The 18,259-nt window shown below is 35.7% G+C and overlaps 1 protein-coding gene across 9 annotated transcripts in view; it reads left to right on the forward strand.

Annotated features, from left to right (window-relative positions):
• Positions 1–18,259, forward strand: part of DNAH6 (dynein axonemal heavy chain 6) — a 233,560-nt gene that overhangs the window by 59,170 nt on the left and 156,131 nt on the right. For all 9 annotated transcript variants that reach the window (XM_072770018.1, XM_072770016.1, XM_072770010.1 and 6 more), the window contains 7 exons: positions 762–1,013; positions 1,654–1,782; positions 4,709–4,822; positions 6,793–6,936; positions 13,747–13,959; positions 14,850–14,942; positions 17,300–17,419. In XM_072770018.1, the coding sequence (XP_072626119.1) occupies positions 762–1,013; positions 1,654–1,782; positions 4,709–4,822; positions 6,793–6,936; positions 13,747–13,959; positions 14,850–14,942; positions 17,300–17,419 (1,065 nt within the window). The remainder of the gene's footprint in view (positions 1–761; positions 1,014–1,653; positions 1,783–4,708; positions 4,823–6,792; positions 6,937–13,746; positions 13,960–14,849; positions 14,943–17,299; positions 17,420–18,259) is intronic.

The following is an 18,259-nucleotide window of genomic DNA, read 5'->3' on the forward strand; positions in this document are numbered from 1 at the left end:
TGTTTCCACATGGAAGGAAATGGCCTCTGCCAATACCTAAGCCTAACTCTTCCCATATTCAGAGAGAAAGCAGACTGAGCCAGATTCCTCAGGTCCCAATTTTGCGCTGTTGGTTCAGCTTGTGACCAGGGGTTTGGGTCAAGTTGTGTGAACATGGCTGTTCCCTCTACAGCCATGTGGCAGAGTGAAAGGAGATTTCCCCCAAAACTAGAGAATCTCTCCCCAGAAAATTAGGAAGGGCACTGTCCACTGAAAGTAGGACATTAAAATGAAGATGTTCAATAGTCAGTTGAAGATAGTAAAAATATAGTAAGGAACATGCAGCCAGAACCATGACCTGTGCATACCTCAGGGGCGGCTCTGGGACAACCCCTGCTCAGTACACATGCCTAGAAGGTCAGATATTGCAACTGAGCATCCTCACCGCACACGTTGTCTCTGAAAACCAAATATTGGCACTGTTTAATGCTACTAGAGAACAAAAGAGAGAGAAGAGAATAATAAACATTTACCAGAGTACTGACTGTGCTCAGCTCTGAACAACTTACCTCCTGGGCCTGATTACCTGCACTATAGCAAAAAATATCTTTATCACCTGGCAAGCTTCAGTCAGTATGATCCTACTGTTAAGCTCACTCATCTTGTGCTGGTTATGAATGTGTGATGTTCACAGTGCACAGCAGCTGTCTCCTATTACATAAAACTGAGGGGGAATAATAGGACTCTTGATATATTAACAAGCAACCAATGTTTCTATTTAGATTGAAAGCCTTGAAGATGAAGGGAATATAGTGATTCAAATGTACAAGCTCATTGAACAGTATCAAGTTCCCACACCTCCTGAAGACTTTGCTGTTTTTGCTACTATGAAGCCATCCATTGTTGCAGTTCGGAATGCCATTGATAAATCTGTGGGTGACAGAGAAACAAGGATTAAGCAGTTTTCTCAGCATTTGGGTAGAGATCTTGAAGACCTAACCAATGAAGTGAATGAAGTAAAGCTATTAGCACAGGTAAGCTAAGACAAGATTTAAAAAAAATAATCTGTGTAAAATTGAACTATTATATTTTAATTAAACTATTTCTGGATCATAGTTCATTTTAATCTGATTTAACTTCTATTTTTGTGGTTTCATTCTAATCAATTAACAATGTCTTTGAGCTGCTATTTAAAACTGAACATTTTTCTGAACCCCTAAGTATTTGTGCTTATATCATATCTAGCCACTTATTCTTTACCTTCTCTCTTCCTACCTCTCAGAAATCAAAGGGCTTCCTATTTTCATGAATATAAATGGGAATTTCTCTTATAACATGTCCTCTTCCTTCTCTTCCCTATTACATGCACCTCTCCTTGCCTGAAGTCATGTTGGTTGAAGAAGTGTAGGAAATGAATGTAGATGAGGGAAAATTTATTAGGTACTATTTAAAAATAATGTTGTCCCCAAGACACTTCTTTATTTCTATACTTTTTACAATATACATCTATTGCTTTAAAATTTAAAAAAAAAGCAACCATTTTAACATTTCCTAGAAATCAGAGTGAGAAGAAAATTAGAAAAATATTTTTGAAAATGTTTATAAATCCATTTCATTTAATGGTCCACATCAAAAAGTAAGAATGACTAATCAAAAATTATCTTAATTTTACAGGATCCACAGATTTTGGATATTGGTGCTGATCAAGATAAAATAAAGCTCATGTTAAGTGATCTGCAGGTAGTTCTAGATGATCTGCAAAAACGTGCATTTCAGTATAAATCCTATCAGAAGAATTTTAAGGTAAAGACAGCTCTGCACATCTGTGTTTAAAATATATGCATAGAAATGGCATTGATAAACAACCACCCTCAACAGTGTGGCTATAACATTCAATATTTGGACACCTATTGTCATTTTGCCAGAATGGTCTAAAATACCAATATGATGTGTTCTCTGCCTTTGAAGTGTTTATAAGATTAGTATACATGAGACACAAAATATCTTTCCTAATAAAAAATAATGATGAATTATATAGATGAACCTTCAGACCAGGGGCTGCAATCTCTATGTCAAAATATGTATGTGGATTTTTATTTTTTTTAAAGATTTTATTTATTTATTCATAGGCACAGAGAGAGAGGGGCAGAGACACAGACAGAGGGAGAAGCAGGCTCTATGCAGAGAGCCTGATGTGGAACTCGATCCCAGGTCTCCAGGATCACACCCCAGGCTGCAGGTGGCACCAAACCGCTGTGCCACTGGGGCTGCCCTATATGTGGATTTTTAAATGTGGTCAATTAAAGCCCAACTAGTCTTCCTTAAGTAATACTCAAACTTCTTTTACATTCTTGTGTGTGTTATGATTCCATGAATATTGCTGATTTTCCCTGGTCTGATGTGCCAATTTGATGAAAGAAGATAATTTGGCTAAGCCAGGGGATAGATAGATAGATGAAGAGAAATGAATAAGAGCTTTAAGTGCTCTGAATAGTATTAGAGACCAAAAAAAGAAAGAATAGTAGAAAAGAAGAGATTCCTAAGCTCAGAACCAGGGAACCACCAGCAATGAGAGAGGTGTTATTAGTCCCTCCAACAGTCTTGGAGGAGTGCTTGGACCTAACATGGGAATGTGCCTATCTATTCTGGCCCCAAGTGGATGGCCAGAAAGTGATCTAAGGAGCTATCCACTCTAGAGCCCAGGGCTTGGAAGGGGGAATCTGCAAAATAATAACTGTGACACTAGACATTCACTGGCATAGTATCTGAGATTTGTGTGTTGAAGAACTAGGGTTCAAAGTTGTTCCTGGGTTGAGTTAACTGACCTACAAGATAGGATAGTATACAGTAGGAAGTGAGGTACTAAGGAAACATTGCTTGATAAAAAGTTGTAACTAACAGGTTCTGACCTCTTGGGTCAGAAAGGAAAACCTGAAATAAAAGTATGTCCCCTTCTTTCCATGCTCTGTATCCATACTTGATTAATTCTTAATATTAATTAACCTTAATATTATTAATCAGTCATTACTTGATTAATTCTTCTTTCATTATCAACTCAGGTCTACCCCTCCTTCTGCTGCTCTCAGGCCTAGGAGCTTACTTCTAATTCCTAATGACGACTAGGCTATATCCCTAATGTCAGAGCAATGCTGACCTCATAAGATGAATTTGGAGTTATTCCCACCTCTTCAATTTTTTTGGAAAAGTTTGAGAAAAACTGACATTAATTCTTCTTTAAATCATTTGGTAGAATTCACCAGTAAAGCCATCTGCTCCTGGAGCTGTCTACTTTTGGACTTTTCTGTGTTGGGAGGTTTTGATTATTGGTTCAATCTCCTTATTCCTTATTGGTCTGTTTAGATTGTCTATTTTTTCCTGATCAGTCTTGGTAGGTATTATATTCTTAAGAATTTATCCATTTCTTTTAAGTGAGGCAAATTTAATTGTCGGCATATAATTATTCATAGTAGTCTCTTATAATCCTTTGTATTTCTGTGGTATCTGGTATAATGTTTCTTCTGATTTTATTTAAGTCTTCTCTTTTTTTCTTCATCTAGCTAAATGTTTATCTATTTTATTTATCTTTTTTGAAAAACTAGCTCTTAATTTTATTGATCTTTTCTATTTTTCTGGTCTCTATTTCATTTTTTTCCACTCTGATTTTTGTTTCCTTCTTCTGCTAATTTTGGGATGTTTATTCTTTTTCAACTTCCTTGATGTGTAAAATTGTTTGAGATCTTTCTATTTTTTAAATATATGCATTTATCGGTATAAACTTCCCTCCCAGAACTGCTTTTACAGCATCCTATAAGTTTTGGTGTGCTGAATTTTCATTGTTTCAAGGTTTTTTTAAATTTCCCCTCTAACCCAGTGGTTGTTTAAGAGTGTATTGTTTAGTTTCCACATGCTTGTAAATTTTCCAGCTCTCCTCTTGTTGATTTCTAGTTTCATACCATTCTGACTGAAAAGGTGACTTGGTAGGATTTTAATCTTAAATTTGCTAAGACTTGTTTTGTAGCCTATCATATGATCTGTCCTGGAGAATGTTCTGCATGCACTTGGAAAGAATGTGTATTCAGCTGTTGTTGGATGGAATGTTCAAAGTCCTAGCTTATCACAGGGTTCATGATTTCTGTGCAAACAACCTCCCTGGGGGTTTGTTCGCTTCTAAGCTTAGGCAGTTTTAAAACACTTCTATGAAAACAGCTTCTTCAGATTTTCTTTCAGTCTTTCTCTCTACAGGGTTTATATACAGCTCACAGGGTTACAAAGAGATAAGAAACCAGGCTGTTCTTTGTACTTTAAATCTCCCCATCCCCTCCACCAGCTACTATACAGACATCTCCCTCTTCTGTCATCTTGGTATACATGCCCCAAAGGAAATGAGTACCTCTGAAAACTCATCTGTTTTCCTAAAAGGCCAGGCATATATGATCTAACTTGAAGAAGAATGCCTATGGCACTCATGATATTTATGTCTTTACTGAACATTTAGGTTCTAAAGAAGTGTAAAGAGTTATATTTTGTCACTCAAATGGAAATTTGAATATACATAGGGTTTATGATTTATTTTTTTCATTTGTTTCTATCTCTCCCTTTCTTTCCCCACTTAGGACCCACCCATATTCTGCTAAGTAATCACTGCATCAAGAATTACTAATAGGAAAATAATATAAGATCTTTATATCTGAAAACTAAATAATGAATTTTGCTTATTATATTTTTAAAGGTAGAAGTATCAAAGTTTGAAGCTCTGGAAGAAGTTAGTGCTGAATTGAAGCTCAAACAATTGCTCTGGGATTCTTTATCTGAGTGGGATCAACTCCAACAAGAATGGTTAAAGGTAAAATAAAACAAAATAAAAAGCCTCTCAATCCTGAAATCATTTTTTATTAATTAAACTTAATATCATAATAATATGAATTATGATTTTTAACAACCTGAAGTAGTCCTACTTCAGTACAATATGCAATGTTATAATTTTATGGGAATTGTTAACAGCTTTCCAGTGAAATGTGTAAAGGTCTTTCTGTCACTCTATACCACAGACTACAGACTGTGGAGCAGACTACATTATTATAAGGCAGATTTCTTGGGTCCTCCATTTAAGAAGGCTAAATGAAGGAAGCATCAAAAGACCTCACTGGATGTTGTTTAACAGCTTTTTGGCTTCTGAACAGTCTTGTCATGATATACTATACCCAGGTGTTCTTGAAGATCGTAGGATTTTATTTGTGATCTCCACACCTTATATTTCTGTTAACTTAGGTTTCTGTTCTGTTTTGAAAAAAAGAAAAAAAAAAGGAAGCTATTTCATTGACTGTAATAGAATAGAATAGAATCCAAGTAATGAGATCTAGGATCTTTCCTTAAGAGCTCAACAGTAAATTACCAGTTAGGGGGCCAACTTCCAATCGTAGCCATAGATTTTGGCTTCTAGGATCTACCCATATATTCAAACCTTGATGAGGGTCAGCCTTCTAGAAGGCAGGCTAGATGATCATCTCTTCTGTCAAGTGTGATATGATCATGTTAGAAATACCATCAACTTCACAAATATTGTTTTACACTTGCTCACTCAGCCTACTCATGCTGATACCTGTAATCAGAAGTCACATGTCTGGTTTAAACACCAGTAACACAGAAAATGTTTCCCAGATAATGTTCTAAGTGTTGGGCATACCACTAGAGACCAAAAACAACACAGTTCAAACCCTCATAGAACTTACCTTTTGATGAGGAAAAGAGAAAACAAATATATGCTATAATATCAAATAATTTTAAGTGCTCTTGTATAACTCCTTTGTCACTTATCTTAGAAATAGGAAATGCTCCTGAGGTATAAAGAAAAAGCTCAGAGAGCTCTCTGATTACTACCATAGTTTAGAAGAGAAGCTTCCAAAAATGGGATGATTTCATCATAGGAAACATACAAAAAGATGCATTAGAGGACAGAAAGGAAATGTTGAACCTAGAAAGAAAAAAAAAATGAAGGTTTATATGTAGTCACACATAACACATTAGTTTCAGGTGTACCACGTAGCAATTGAATATTTGTTTATATTGTGAAATGATCACCACAGTAAGTCTAGTTAACATCCATTGCCGTATGTAATTACAAAAACTTTTTTCCTATGATGAGAACTTTTAAGATCTATTCTCTTAGCAACTTTCAAATATGCAATACAGTATAGTCACCATACTATACCTTACACCCCATGACTTATTTTGTAACTAGATGTTTATATCTTCTTACTCCTTCATCCATTTTACCTACCTCCCACCCCTACCTCTAGCAACCACCAGTCTGTTCTCTGTATCTTTCAGTTTCTTTTCATCTCATTTTGTTTTGTTTTAGATTATATATGTAAATGAGATCATACAGTATTTGTCTTTCTCTGTTTCTATGACTGAGAAATATATTTATAGATACATGTATATATTGGGATACACCTTTAAATAATTTATGTTAAAGGGGTACATAACCAAGTAATAGGAGACTATTGGGTGAGAAAGTTCTGTTAGCAAGAGTAAGAAGTAGCTATTTGTCTCCTTATAAGAGTTGGCTCTCAGGAATAAATTACAGGGATTCCAATACTACATTTGATAATGTGGGAGACAAGAACATGAAAGGAATAAGCAAGTGATGCCTGGTATACTACTAGCAATCTTAATAAGTAAGGTCATTTCCAAAAGTAGAGAGCTGACTTCAATTAAGAATTTAACTACTGTAAAATCTGAGTGAAGGAAAAAATTTTACAATTTAAAGCTTGCCTTTATCATCTATCTTTTTTTTCTTTCTAATTTTTATAGTCCAAATTTGACTGCCTGGACCCAGAATTCCTAAATAGTCAAGTTTCTAAATATGCCAAATTTGTGACTCAATTGGAAAAAGGCTTGCCACCCAACAGTGTAGTTCCCCAGCTAAAACAAAAGGTGGAGAAAATGAAAGAAAAGGTAAGTTTGGTAGAAATTATTTCAAAAACTCCAGATCAGCCCATTACTACTCAATGCTAATGAGACTAAAGTCAGGAATCCTTCACTGTTCACATTAGTCAGCTTTGCAGAGAGAAGAGAAAGAATAGACAAATTCAGTTTTTTGAGGGGCAGACTGCATCCCTGTCTTCAACTGGCCAAACCATGCAATTGAATACCTTGGTTCAAGGGGCATTCAGAGTAAGAGTTTCCCAGAGTAAGACTTTCCTGAGTGGTAGGGAACTTAGTGCAGAAATTCAGGTTGTAGGGATGCCAAGATACCAATCTGCTCAGCCTTGGACAACCAGATGAGGCCAGGGCAGCCTTGCCTTTTTATAGTGCACCAAATAAACAGGCCATTTTCCAAATATGCCATGACTTGAAGGTCAGGAAGCCCTGCCATAGGTGTGCAAGGATGGCTCTTTGAAACTTATCACTGCTAAACCAGTACTTGAAATGGGAATGAAAAGGGTTATGGCTTTATCCTTGTAAGCAATTTTAGATTTTTTTAAAAGATGAGATAAAGGACTAAAAGGCATGGGTAGGAAAAGTAAGCAAAACTTCAGGTACAACAAGAAGCAAATTTTCCCCTAGAAGAACATTTTTTGCAACCTCTCCCTCTTTAGTGTTATAGTATCTAGTCAAAACACTTTCTCAAAGTTTCTTTTGTTAACCTCTTTCTTCTTCATTTGCCCTTAATGTGATTATAAGACTGTAAACAAATTTATATGTCACATTCTGTTCTGTTTTGCATTCCTTCAGAGTTGTGGTTGATTAAAAAAAAAAAAACTTGCACATAGGGACGCCTGGGTGGTTTAGTCACTTGGGCATCTGCTTTCCATTCAGGTCATGATCCTGGGGGCTTGGGACCAGGACTCACAGAGGACTTGCTGCTCACTGGGGAGTCTACTTCTCCCTCTGCCTCTCCCGCTGCTCCCCGCCTCATATAAATAAATAAAATCTTTTTTTAAAAAAAACCTTGCATATAGTAGAAGTCATTTGTTGTGGTATACAGTTCTATGGGTTTTTACAAATGGGTAGTGTCATGTATAAAACATAACAGTACTGTACAGAATAGTTTCATTGCCCCCAAGTTCCCATATGCTATTCTTTGTAGTCAGCCTCTCCTTCCTTCCGAGCCCAGGCAACCACTAACCTGTTTCCTGTCCCTAAAGTTCTTCATTTTATATATGATATAACTGGAATAATACAATATGTAGCATTTTGGGTCTAGCAGTGTTCACCCAGAAAAATGCATTTAAAATACATTCAGAAGCCAATCACAGAAAAGCTACATGATATCATAGATATGAAATGTCTAGAATAGAGAAATCCATAGAGAGAGAATGTAGATTAGTGGTTACAGGGTACTATGGAGTGGGAGAAATGGGTGATGATAGCTAAAGGGTATAGGGTTTCCTTTCAGGGTAATTAGATAGTGATAGTTCTAAAATTAGATAGTTCTAAAATTAGATAATGTGAATTAGATACAATTCACATCTCTGTGAATTGTAATATATTTTTAAAAAGATTCTTCCATGTTGTTAGGTGAACCAATAGTTCGTTAATTTTTATTGCTGAGTACTATCCCATTATATGGATTATCACCAATTGGTTTTTCCATTCACCTGTAAAAAGACATTTGGCTTGTGACCAGTTTTATACTGATTATTAATAAGCTGCTCTCAACAGTCGTATATAACTGTTCAAGTGAACATGAGCTTTTAATTCACTTGAGTAGATGACTAGGAGTGGGATTACTACCCCGTGGCATGGTAAATATATGTTTATAAGAAAGTTTTTCAAAGGACTGTAACATTTTGCCTTCCCACAGGCTATGTGTGAGAATTCTAGTTGTTCCTCATTCTTCCCAGCACTCATTATTATTTGGGAAGTTTTTTGTGTCATTGGGTTTGGTTTTCATTTCAGTCACTCCAGTAAATGTATAGAAGTATCTCATGGCAGTCACATTTGCATTTTTCCAGTGACTAATCAGTGGAGTATCTTATTTTCAATGTCTTTTTTCCATCCTTTTATCTTCTTTCCTGAAATGTCTGCTTGGCTCTTAACCCAATTTTTAATTAGGTTGCTTCTTTTGTTATTATTGTGTTTTAAGTGTTCTTTTTTGTAATCTGGATCCAACTCTTTTTTCAAATATGTAACTTGAAAATATTTTTTTCCAGTCAGTGGCTTGTCTCTTCAATCCCTTACCAGTGGCTTTCAGAGTGCAAATGGTTTTAATTTGAATAAAGTCCAATTTATATTCTTTGCTTTTATGGATTCTCTTTTTGTATATATCTAAAAATGTTTTGACAAACTTCTCCTGTATTTTTCTCTAGAAGTTTTATAGTTCTGGCTTTTTTTTACATTAAGGTTTATGATTTATTTTGAGTGATTTTGCATAAAATATTAGGTATGTATCAAGGTGTACATTTTTTACATATGTATATCACTCAATACAGCACCATTATTGGAAAAGACTATCCTTTCTCCATTGAGCTGCCCTTGCACCTTTGTCAAAAGTCAGAGGACTATATTTTTTAGTCTATCTCTGGACTCTATTCTGTTTTGTTGTTCTGTAAGTCTATTCTTTCACCAATACTATACTGTCTTGATAACTATAGCTAGTAAGTCTTGAAGTCAAATAGGTTTAAGTCCTCCAAATTCAATATTCTTTTTCACAATTGTTTTGTCTATTCTAATACCTTTACCTTTCCATATAAATCTTAGAATTAGGTTGTTGAAATGTATAAAAAATTGCCGGGAATTTTTGAAGGATTGTGTTGAATATATAGATCAATTTGAAGAGAACTGACTACTTCACCAGACTGAGTTTTCCAATCTGTCACCAGCATAGCCTATCTCTTCATTTAACTAAGTCTTCTTTTATTTTTTTTCATTGAAGCTTTGTAGTTTTGATACAAGATTCTGCATGTATTTTGTTTTATAACTACTTTTTATGTTATCCTAAATAATATTTTTTAATTCTAAATTCCAATTGTTCATTGCTACTATATAGCAGAACACTGTTGAATACTATTGATTTTTGCATATTGATCTTATATCTTGTGATCTTACTAAATTCAGTTTTTAATTTTATGGACTTTTTTGTACATTAAAATGAGTTGGGAAGGGTTCCTTCCTCTTCTATTTTCTGAAGGAAATAGTATAGAATTAATATTTCTTCTTTAAATGCTTAGTAAAATTCACCAGTGAAGCCATTTCAGCTTGAAGTTTTTTGTTGTTGTTGTTGTTGTTGTTGTTGTTTTTTGGAAGGCTCTTGACTACAAATTAAATTTCTTTAGTACATATTGAATTGTTCAGATAATCTATTTCTTCTTGAGAGGGTTTCATAGTGTATTTTTCAAGGTAATGGTCCATTTCATCCAAATTAATAAATTTATAGACACAGAGTTGATCATATTATTTCTTTGTTATCCTTTAAAAGTATGTAGGATTTGGGGCACCTGGGTCAGTCAGTTAAGCTTCTGACACTTGGTTTCTTGGCTCAAGCCATGATCTCATGGGTCATGGGATGGAGCCCAGCATCGGACTCCACGGAGCGGAGAGTCTGTGAAGATTCTCTCCTGCCGCTCCCCCCACTCACACTCTCTCACTCTCTCTCTCTCTCTCTCTAAAATAAATAAATTTTTTAAAAAAATATATGGGCTCAGAAGTGCTGTTCCCTTTTTCATTGTTGATGTTGGTAATTTGTATCTTTCTGTATAGATTTATCTGTTTGCTTATCTTTCTTTTTATTTATTTATTTTTGCTTATGTGTCTTTCTAACTCATCCATCCATCCATTCAGTTGTTTATTTATGTCAATATGAACTCATGGATATTTATTTTATAATTTGGATTATAGTGCAACTTTATTGTTTGCAATTTATTGCTAAATCATTACAACTTTGGTCATTGAAAGCTCTCTCAGATGATTTCTGTGTCCCTTTGATATACCTTATCATTTGGGGTATTTTTGTATTTTACCTTTACAAATACTATATGCATAATATATTACTACTATTTTTATCTTATATAATCATCTTTCAGGACAATCAAAATAGGAAACAAAATGAAATTTATTTTGCTTTATTCCATTTCCAGTGTTCTTTATTTCTTTATAGGGATGTAAGATTCTGACTCATTGCCTAAAGAACTGTCTTTAATATTTCTTATTGAGTAGGTATGCTAATAATGAATTCCCTAAATTTTTGTTTTGAGAAAGTTTTTATCCTTTATTTTGAATGATTATTATTTTTAAAAATTTTTATTTATTTGAGAGAGAGAGTGCAAGTGAATGAGAGAGAGCACAAGCAGGGGGAGGGGCAGAAGGAGAAGGAGAAACAGATCATGACTTGAGCCAAAGGCAGATGCTTAACCAACTCAGCCATACATGCGCCCCTTGAATGATAATATAAATGATCATTTAAACTTCTCATCCGAAGTCATCCCGTTTTGTTTTTTCTTTTAGCAATTTAAAAGTATCCTTGTATTGCTTTCTTGCTTGCATGATTTCTTTCTGCTGTGGTTCTTGTCCCTGTTCTTCTGTAGATAATGTATATTTTGGGGGACTGCCTTCAAGATTATTTCTTTTTCTTCATTTTTGTCAGTTTATAATGTGATATGCCCAGGTGTGTTGTTGTTGTTGTTGTTGTTTACAGATTGTATTTATCCTGCTTAGTGTTCTCTGAGTTTCTTGGATTTGTGGTTTGGTGTCTGTCTAATTTGGGGGGGGAAATGTAGCCATTTTTTTTTCTCTTTGAGATTTGTATTGCATATTTTATTTTATTTTAAGATTTATTTACTTATTTATGACAGACATAGAGAGAGAGAGAGAGAGAGAGGTAGAGACACAGGCAGAGGGAGAAGCAGGCTCCATGCCGGGAGCTCCATGCGGGACTCGATCCCGGGACTCCAGGATTGCGCCCTGGGCCAAAGGCAGGCGTGAAACCGCTGAGCCACCCAGGGATCCCCTGTATTGCATATTTTAGACCATTTGATATTGTCCTATAGCTTTTGGGTGCTCTGTCCGTGCTTTTGGATTTTGGTTTTTGGTTGTTTGGGTTTGTTTGTTTGTTTTTCTACTATTTTTTCTTGTGTGTCAATGTAGGGAATTTCTACTCCCTTATCTTCCAGTTCACAGATTCCTTAGCTCTGTCAAGGTCATCAAAAGCATTATCTCTCTTGCTGTCTCTTTCCACTCTAACATTTATTTAATTTTTAATTATAGTTTCCATCATCATTCTATTGACATTTCTCATCTGATCTTGTATGTTGCCTATGTTTTCAATTAGAGCTACTAACATATTAGTTAAAATCACTTTGAATTCCCTGTTAATTTCAATATTGTGTACCATATCTTAGTCTGGTTCTACTTTTCTTGTCTCATTAGTGTATGTTTATCTTAATTTTTTATACAGTTCTTAAATTTTTATTGAAAGCCAGACATTTTGATATAGTACAATAGATACTGAAGTAAATAATTTTTATGCCTGGAGATGAACATACCTTTCCTCCTACTTGTTTTTTGGCTTGGCATGTTATGTTAAATCTAGTAAGGAATTGGGCTACATTTGAGGTTTAATGTTGCTATGGTTACCTTCAGTCTACTACAGCCTTCAAATAATTATTCTTTTGATACCTTGTGTTTATGGTTTGGGCTCATTTGCCAAAGATTTTTTTTTTCAATTTTTGTTTCTCTCTGGCCTTGGGTCCTCCCTTTATATTGTCCCTGGAGAGAATCTGTCTCTGCAACTAATCAGTCTATATTCCACTGTTATTTTTATTCAATATTTGTTAGCCCGATGAGAGAAATGAGGGTCATTCTCTTGTGTTCTAAGCCTCTATCTTAGCAAGGCACTATGTTCCTTGTTCTCAGATTGCTTACCTTCACAGGTGTTCCTGCCCCTCCTCTAGTTGTAGTAATGAGCTTAGATGTTTTTCTTTCCCTCTTCCACAAGTAGAACTTTTATTTTCCCAGCCTATTTCTCCCAGTATATACAGAAATCTACAATGGGTTATCTATCACAATGCCTTGAAATGACAGTATTTTTTGTTCGTTTCCCTGACATTAAGTCTTTTGTTCTCTAGGGAAACTAGGAAAAATGGGCTGATTAGTTTTACAATCCTGACTGCTATGTCCCTCTCCAAGCCAGCTCATAAGGTTCACTTTCTTAGGATACTCCCCAATCTTCCCTGTGAACACCTCAATATTTGTAGCCCCCAGGGACTTCACACTCTCATGCTACCCTATGCTCACTCCTTAGCAATTTATTTTTAAAATTTAGCTGAATTTTCCTACTAGCTTAAATAGTAACCCAAAGCATCTGTCCTAGGTAAGCAAATTCTCAAGTCCTATTTTTTTTTACTTTGGAGAAATTCACAGATACCAGTCTTTCCCCAAATTTTGAGTTAGTTGGTTGCCCTGCAACCTCAATTTTTTTGATGGACAGAGTACTCCTTTTTTGTAAGAGTACAAGTGGTGTTCTTTCCAGTTCTCTACATTCCTAAATTGAAACAGAAATCTTGAGCTATGTTTTTAAGATAGGAGAGGTGGGGAGGGGGAGGGGGTTACTGGGTGATGAACATTAAGGAGGGCACTTGATATTATAGGCACTGAGTGTTATATGCAACTGATGAATCACTAAATTCTACCCCTGAAACTAATAATATACTATATGTTAAATAAAATAAATAAATAAACAAATATTTAAAAAGAAATAAACTTGTATATCTATGGTCAAAAAAAAAGATAAAAAACATGGTGTCTTTAAGAATGTTTGCTTTCCAGCTTCCAGTTATCATTGACTTGAGGAACCCAACTTTGAAGCCAAGACATTGGGCAGCTATTGAACAAACAGTTGATGCCTCCTTAGTGGACCTTGAAATTCCATTAACCTTGGAGAAGCTCTCCGAGTTGCATGTTTTTGACTTTGGTCAAGAAATCCAGGACATTTCTGGACAAGCTTCTGGAGAAGCTGCCTTGGAAACAATTCTTAAAAAGGTAAACCTGAAAAATGTGTTCTGAAGATCACGGAATGTAAAGGTTTTCATATTCAGTGTGAAGATCACCAACTTTTTATTCATCTAGATGGGTTTCAGCATTGCAGCTCTCACCCTCTTGTTATCAGTTATCCTTCTGTTTTTTCCTTTCATTTATTACCATTATTATTATCAGTAGCAGTTTTATCATTATCTTCTTTCTACTTAGCTTACAACCCACTTTGATGACAACGAAGTTTGAAATTTGCATAGTTCTATAAAAAACCACATTCTATGGAAAAACTTTTATACCAAAATACACCATCTTTCAAACTACCAGATAGAACTAACAGTGTGAAATGTTACAAGACATTAAAGATGGGTAGCCCAGGTGGCTCAGCAGTTTGCGCCACCTTCAGCCCAAGGTGTGACCCTGGAGACCAGGGATCAAGTCCCATGTCGGGCTCCCTGCAAGGAGCCTGCTTCTCCCTCTGCCTGTGACTCTGCCTCTCTCTCTCTCTCTCTCTCTCTCTCTCTCTCATGAATAAATAAATAAAATCTTTAAAAAAAGACATTAAAGAAACTTCCCTACTTAAGCTACTTACCTCCTTACCCTAAAAATACACACATAGCTACAAATCACTTGAGTAAAAAGAAATATTTTCCTTATTTTTAAAACATAAAGTGGTAAGGGATACACATTAACATATCAAATTATTCATATGTATGAATGCTCATCAATAAAATTTAGCATATCTGTATCATTTAATCAAGAAGAGAATTTTAAGAATTTTAAAGGCAGGAAAGAGGAGAATGGGATAATTATGGAGTTTTCACTTATTTTATTCTATATGCATTTGTTGAGTAAACACAAATGAATTTAGGTATTCTAAAACTTGAATTATTTCTAAGGTGGAAGATTCTTGGAAAACAACTGAATTCGTCATTCTCCCTCATCGTGACTCCAAAGATGTGTTTATCCTGGGTGGCACTGATGACATACAGGTAGGTTACTGGGTTGTTGAAAACCCATGGGAGGGGACCCCTGGGTGGCTCAGCAGTTTAGGACCTGTCTATGGCCCAGAGTGCGATCCTGGTGTCCTGGGATTGAGTCCCACATCGGGCTCCCTGCTTGGAGCCTGCTTCTCCCTCTGCCTGTGTCTCTGCCTCTCTCTCTCTCTCTCTCTTTCTCTCTCTGTCTCTCATGAATAAATAAATAAAATCTTTTTTAAAAAATGAAAAGAAAAGAAAACCCATGGGAAATATTGGTCAGACCTACTCCTGAATCTCCTATGAGAAATTATGGTGAAGGAATGAAATATAAGAGTTAGTAAATAAGAAAAAATCTAATTAGAAAGGTAAAATATGAATATGAATAATTGACAGGGATGCTAATACATAAAGTATTTAGCAAAGCTATATATATATAAATATATATATATATTAATATTATAATCCTATAGCTAACAGTTGAAGAATTTTGAAAAACAAGAGGGGATCCCTGGGTGGCTCAGCAGTTTAGCACCTGCCTTTGGCCCAGGGTGCAATCCTGGAGTACCAGGATCGAGTCCTGCATCGGGCTCTCGGCATGGAGCCTGCTTTTCCCTCTGCCTGTGTCTCTGCCTCTATCTCTCTCTCTCTATGTCTATCATAAATAAGTAAATAAATCTAAAAAGAATTTTGAAAAACAAGAGATAATTTATGGCTGAAGTGATCACAGAATCCTTGCTAGACCGGCAAAGACATGCTGGACCTTAAAGAGTAAATGAGATTTGACATATATAGACGAGAATGAAGAGCATTTCAAACCATTTAAATGAGGCAGAGAAACACGAGCAAGCATTTCAAATTGATAGCACACTAAAAAACTAAGTTCACTTGAATTTTTTAAGATTAGGAGTAGATGGCCATGCTCTATGAACAACAAAAGAAAATAAATCTGGGGCGCCTGGGTGGCTCAGTTGGTTAAGCATCTACCTTTGGTTCAGGTCATGATACTGAGGTCTTGGAATTGATCCCTACATGGGGCTCCCTACGCAGAGAGAGCCTACTTCTCCCTCTCCCTCTGCTCTTCCTCCCTGCTCATGCTCTCTCTCTAATAAATAAAATCTTGAAAGAAAGAAAGAAGAAAGAAAGAAAGAAAGAAAGAAAGAAAGAAAGAAAGAAAGAAAGAAAGAAAGAAAAGAAATGAAAGAAAAAGAAATGAAAGAAAAAGAAAGGAAAGAAAGAAATCTAACCTATGTATTTGCAATATTCTTAGTGATTTAAAATTCAAAGACACGGGATCCCTGGGTGGCGCAGTGGTTTGGCGCCTGCCTTTGGCCCAGGGCATGATCCTGGAGACCCGGGATCGAATCCCACGTCAGGGTCCCGGTGCATGGAGCCTGCTTCTCCCTCTGCCTGTGTCTCTGCCTCTCTCTCTCTCTCTCTGTGACTATCATAAATAAATAAAAATTAAAAAAAAAAAAACTTAAAAAAATAAAATAAAATAAAATAAAATAAAATAAAATAAAATAAAATAAAATTCAAAGACACATTTGTTTACCAAAAGGATCTGTGTCTTCCGGCCTATTTTAAAAAGTAAAGTCCTGGCCCATTTGAATGTACCCACACCAGAAGTAGAGATGACATGGCTTTGCCAGGTGTAGCATGGAAGAGCAAGACCAGATGTCATGCTGGGCAGTAGATGGGAGAGCAAACCCACAATGGAAATCAGGCAGTGTGAGGCCAAGTGATGCTAGGTCATGGGGCTTCGCTCTCAAGAAATTTATAATTTAAATAGAGTGATTAAAATCCTTTAGATTGACATACACATTTTTTAGAATGCATATGTCTGTGAGGGTAGCTGCAGTGTTAGAGAAAAAGTAAAGGAAGAAGGTAGAGGGAAAATGGTTTTTAATTGTTCTGAGCTTGATATCAATGAGTTCAATTTCAGCCTTCAAGATAATTGAGATAAAATGATGTTTCATTGGATAGAGAAGACACCTAATTTTGCAAGTTTTGAGTACTTTGAGAAATAAAGGCCTACATGACCAAATGGTATAAAGAAGTACCAGATACCTTAAAGTAGGAGGAGAGAGGAGGAGAATATTGAACCAAACAAAAATCATGTGCCATTAATAGTATAGAAACAGCCAAGATTTGGCAATCAAAAGTCTCTTGATGACATTTGAAAGAACATCACAGTGGGTTGTGAGCCATCATGAAGTGGATGAGAAAGGGAAGTGGGTAGGTAGGAAACAGTAGGTGGAACTAAGCTATTTATTCAAAAAGTTGGCTTTTCAGTGGATTCTTGGAATTAAACATCTGTAATTATCTTTGAGAGCACAAACACAGGATGCTGCATGTTTTCTTTTTTAAAGGTCCTTCTTGATGACAGCACCATCAACATTGCAACCATTGCCTCATCACGTTACGTTGGTCCATTGAAAACTCGAGTGGATGACTGGCAGAAACAACTTGCTTTATTTAATCAGACACTGGTGAGCGAAGGTGATTTCAATTCATGTGCTCAGAGAATTGGAGAGCCATGGTACCTTAGAAATCATTTCTTTAGTCACTAAAGTATGATGTAGTTTAGAGATAAGATTTAATTGTTGACATTTTGTTATATTCAGAATGTAAGAAAAATGCAAATATATAGCACTCTTCTTTATATGATTTTGCTATCTCTCTTGTATTAGTTATTATTGCCATGAAACAAAATACCACAAATTTGGTGAAATGAACAGTCTATATTTATTATTCCTCGGTTTCTGTGGGTCAGGAGTTCATATGTGGCTTAACTGAGTCTCCTAGTTAGGGTCTCACAAAAGTTCAATCAAGATGTGGGGCAGGGCTTGGTTCTCATCAGAGGTTCAACTCAAGGAGGATCTACTTTCAGGCTCACTCAGGTTGTTGCCAAAAATTATTTCCTCACAATTTTGGGACTAAGTGCTTCAGTTTCTTGCTGGCTGTCAGCTGGAGGTCATCTTCAGCTCCTATATGTTGCCCACATTTTTTGTTTATTTATAAATCTATAGTTTTATCAAGACAAAACTCATCAGCATGGGATGAAGTTTACATTTAAGCAAAATTTTCACAGAAACCTAACACATGCCTGAAAAGATTTTATAATGGAGTTCTAGAAGCAGGTCTAGATGAAGGGAAGCACTGATAGGTATCATGATTCAAGATAGCATTTTGAGTATTAATTAATTATTAAGATAAAAACATTTTTTGTTCTGTGTTTTAAAAGTGACCACTATCCCATTATGAAAATTTAATCTTCTCCTGAGACCAGAGCTTTTGAAATCATTCAGCTCTTGAAATGAGTCAGTGAA

This window comes from Canis lupus, chromosome 12 (genome assembly GCF_048164855.1).
Source record: "Canis lupus baileyi chromosome 12, mCanLup2.hap1, whole genome shotgun sequence".
NCBI lineage: Eukaryota > Metazoa > Chordata > Mammalia > Carnivora > Canidae > Canis > Canis lupus.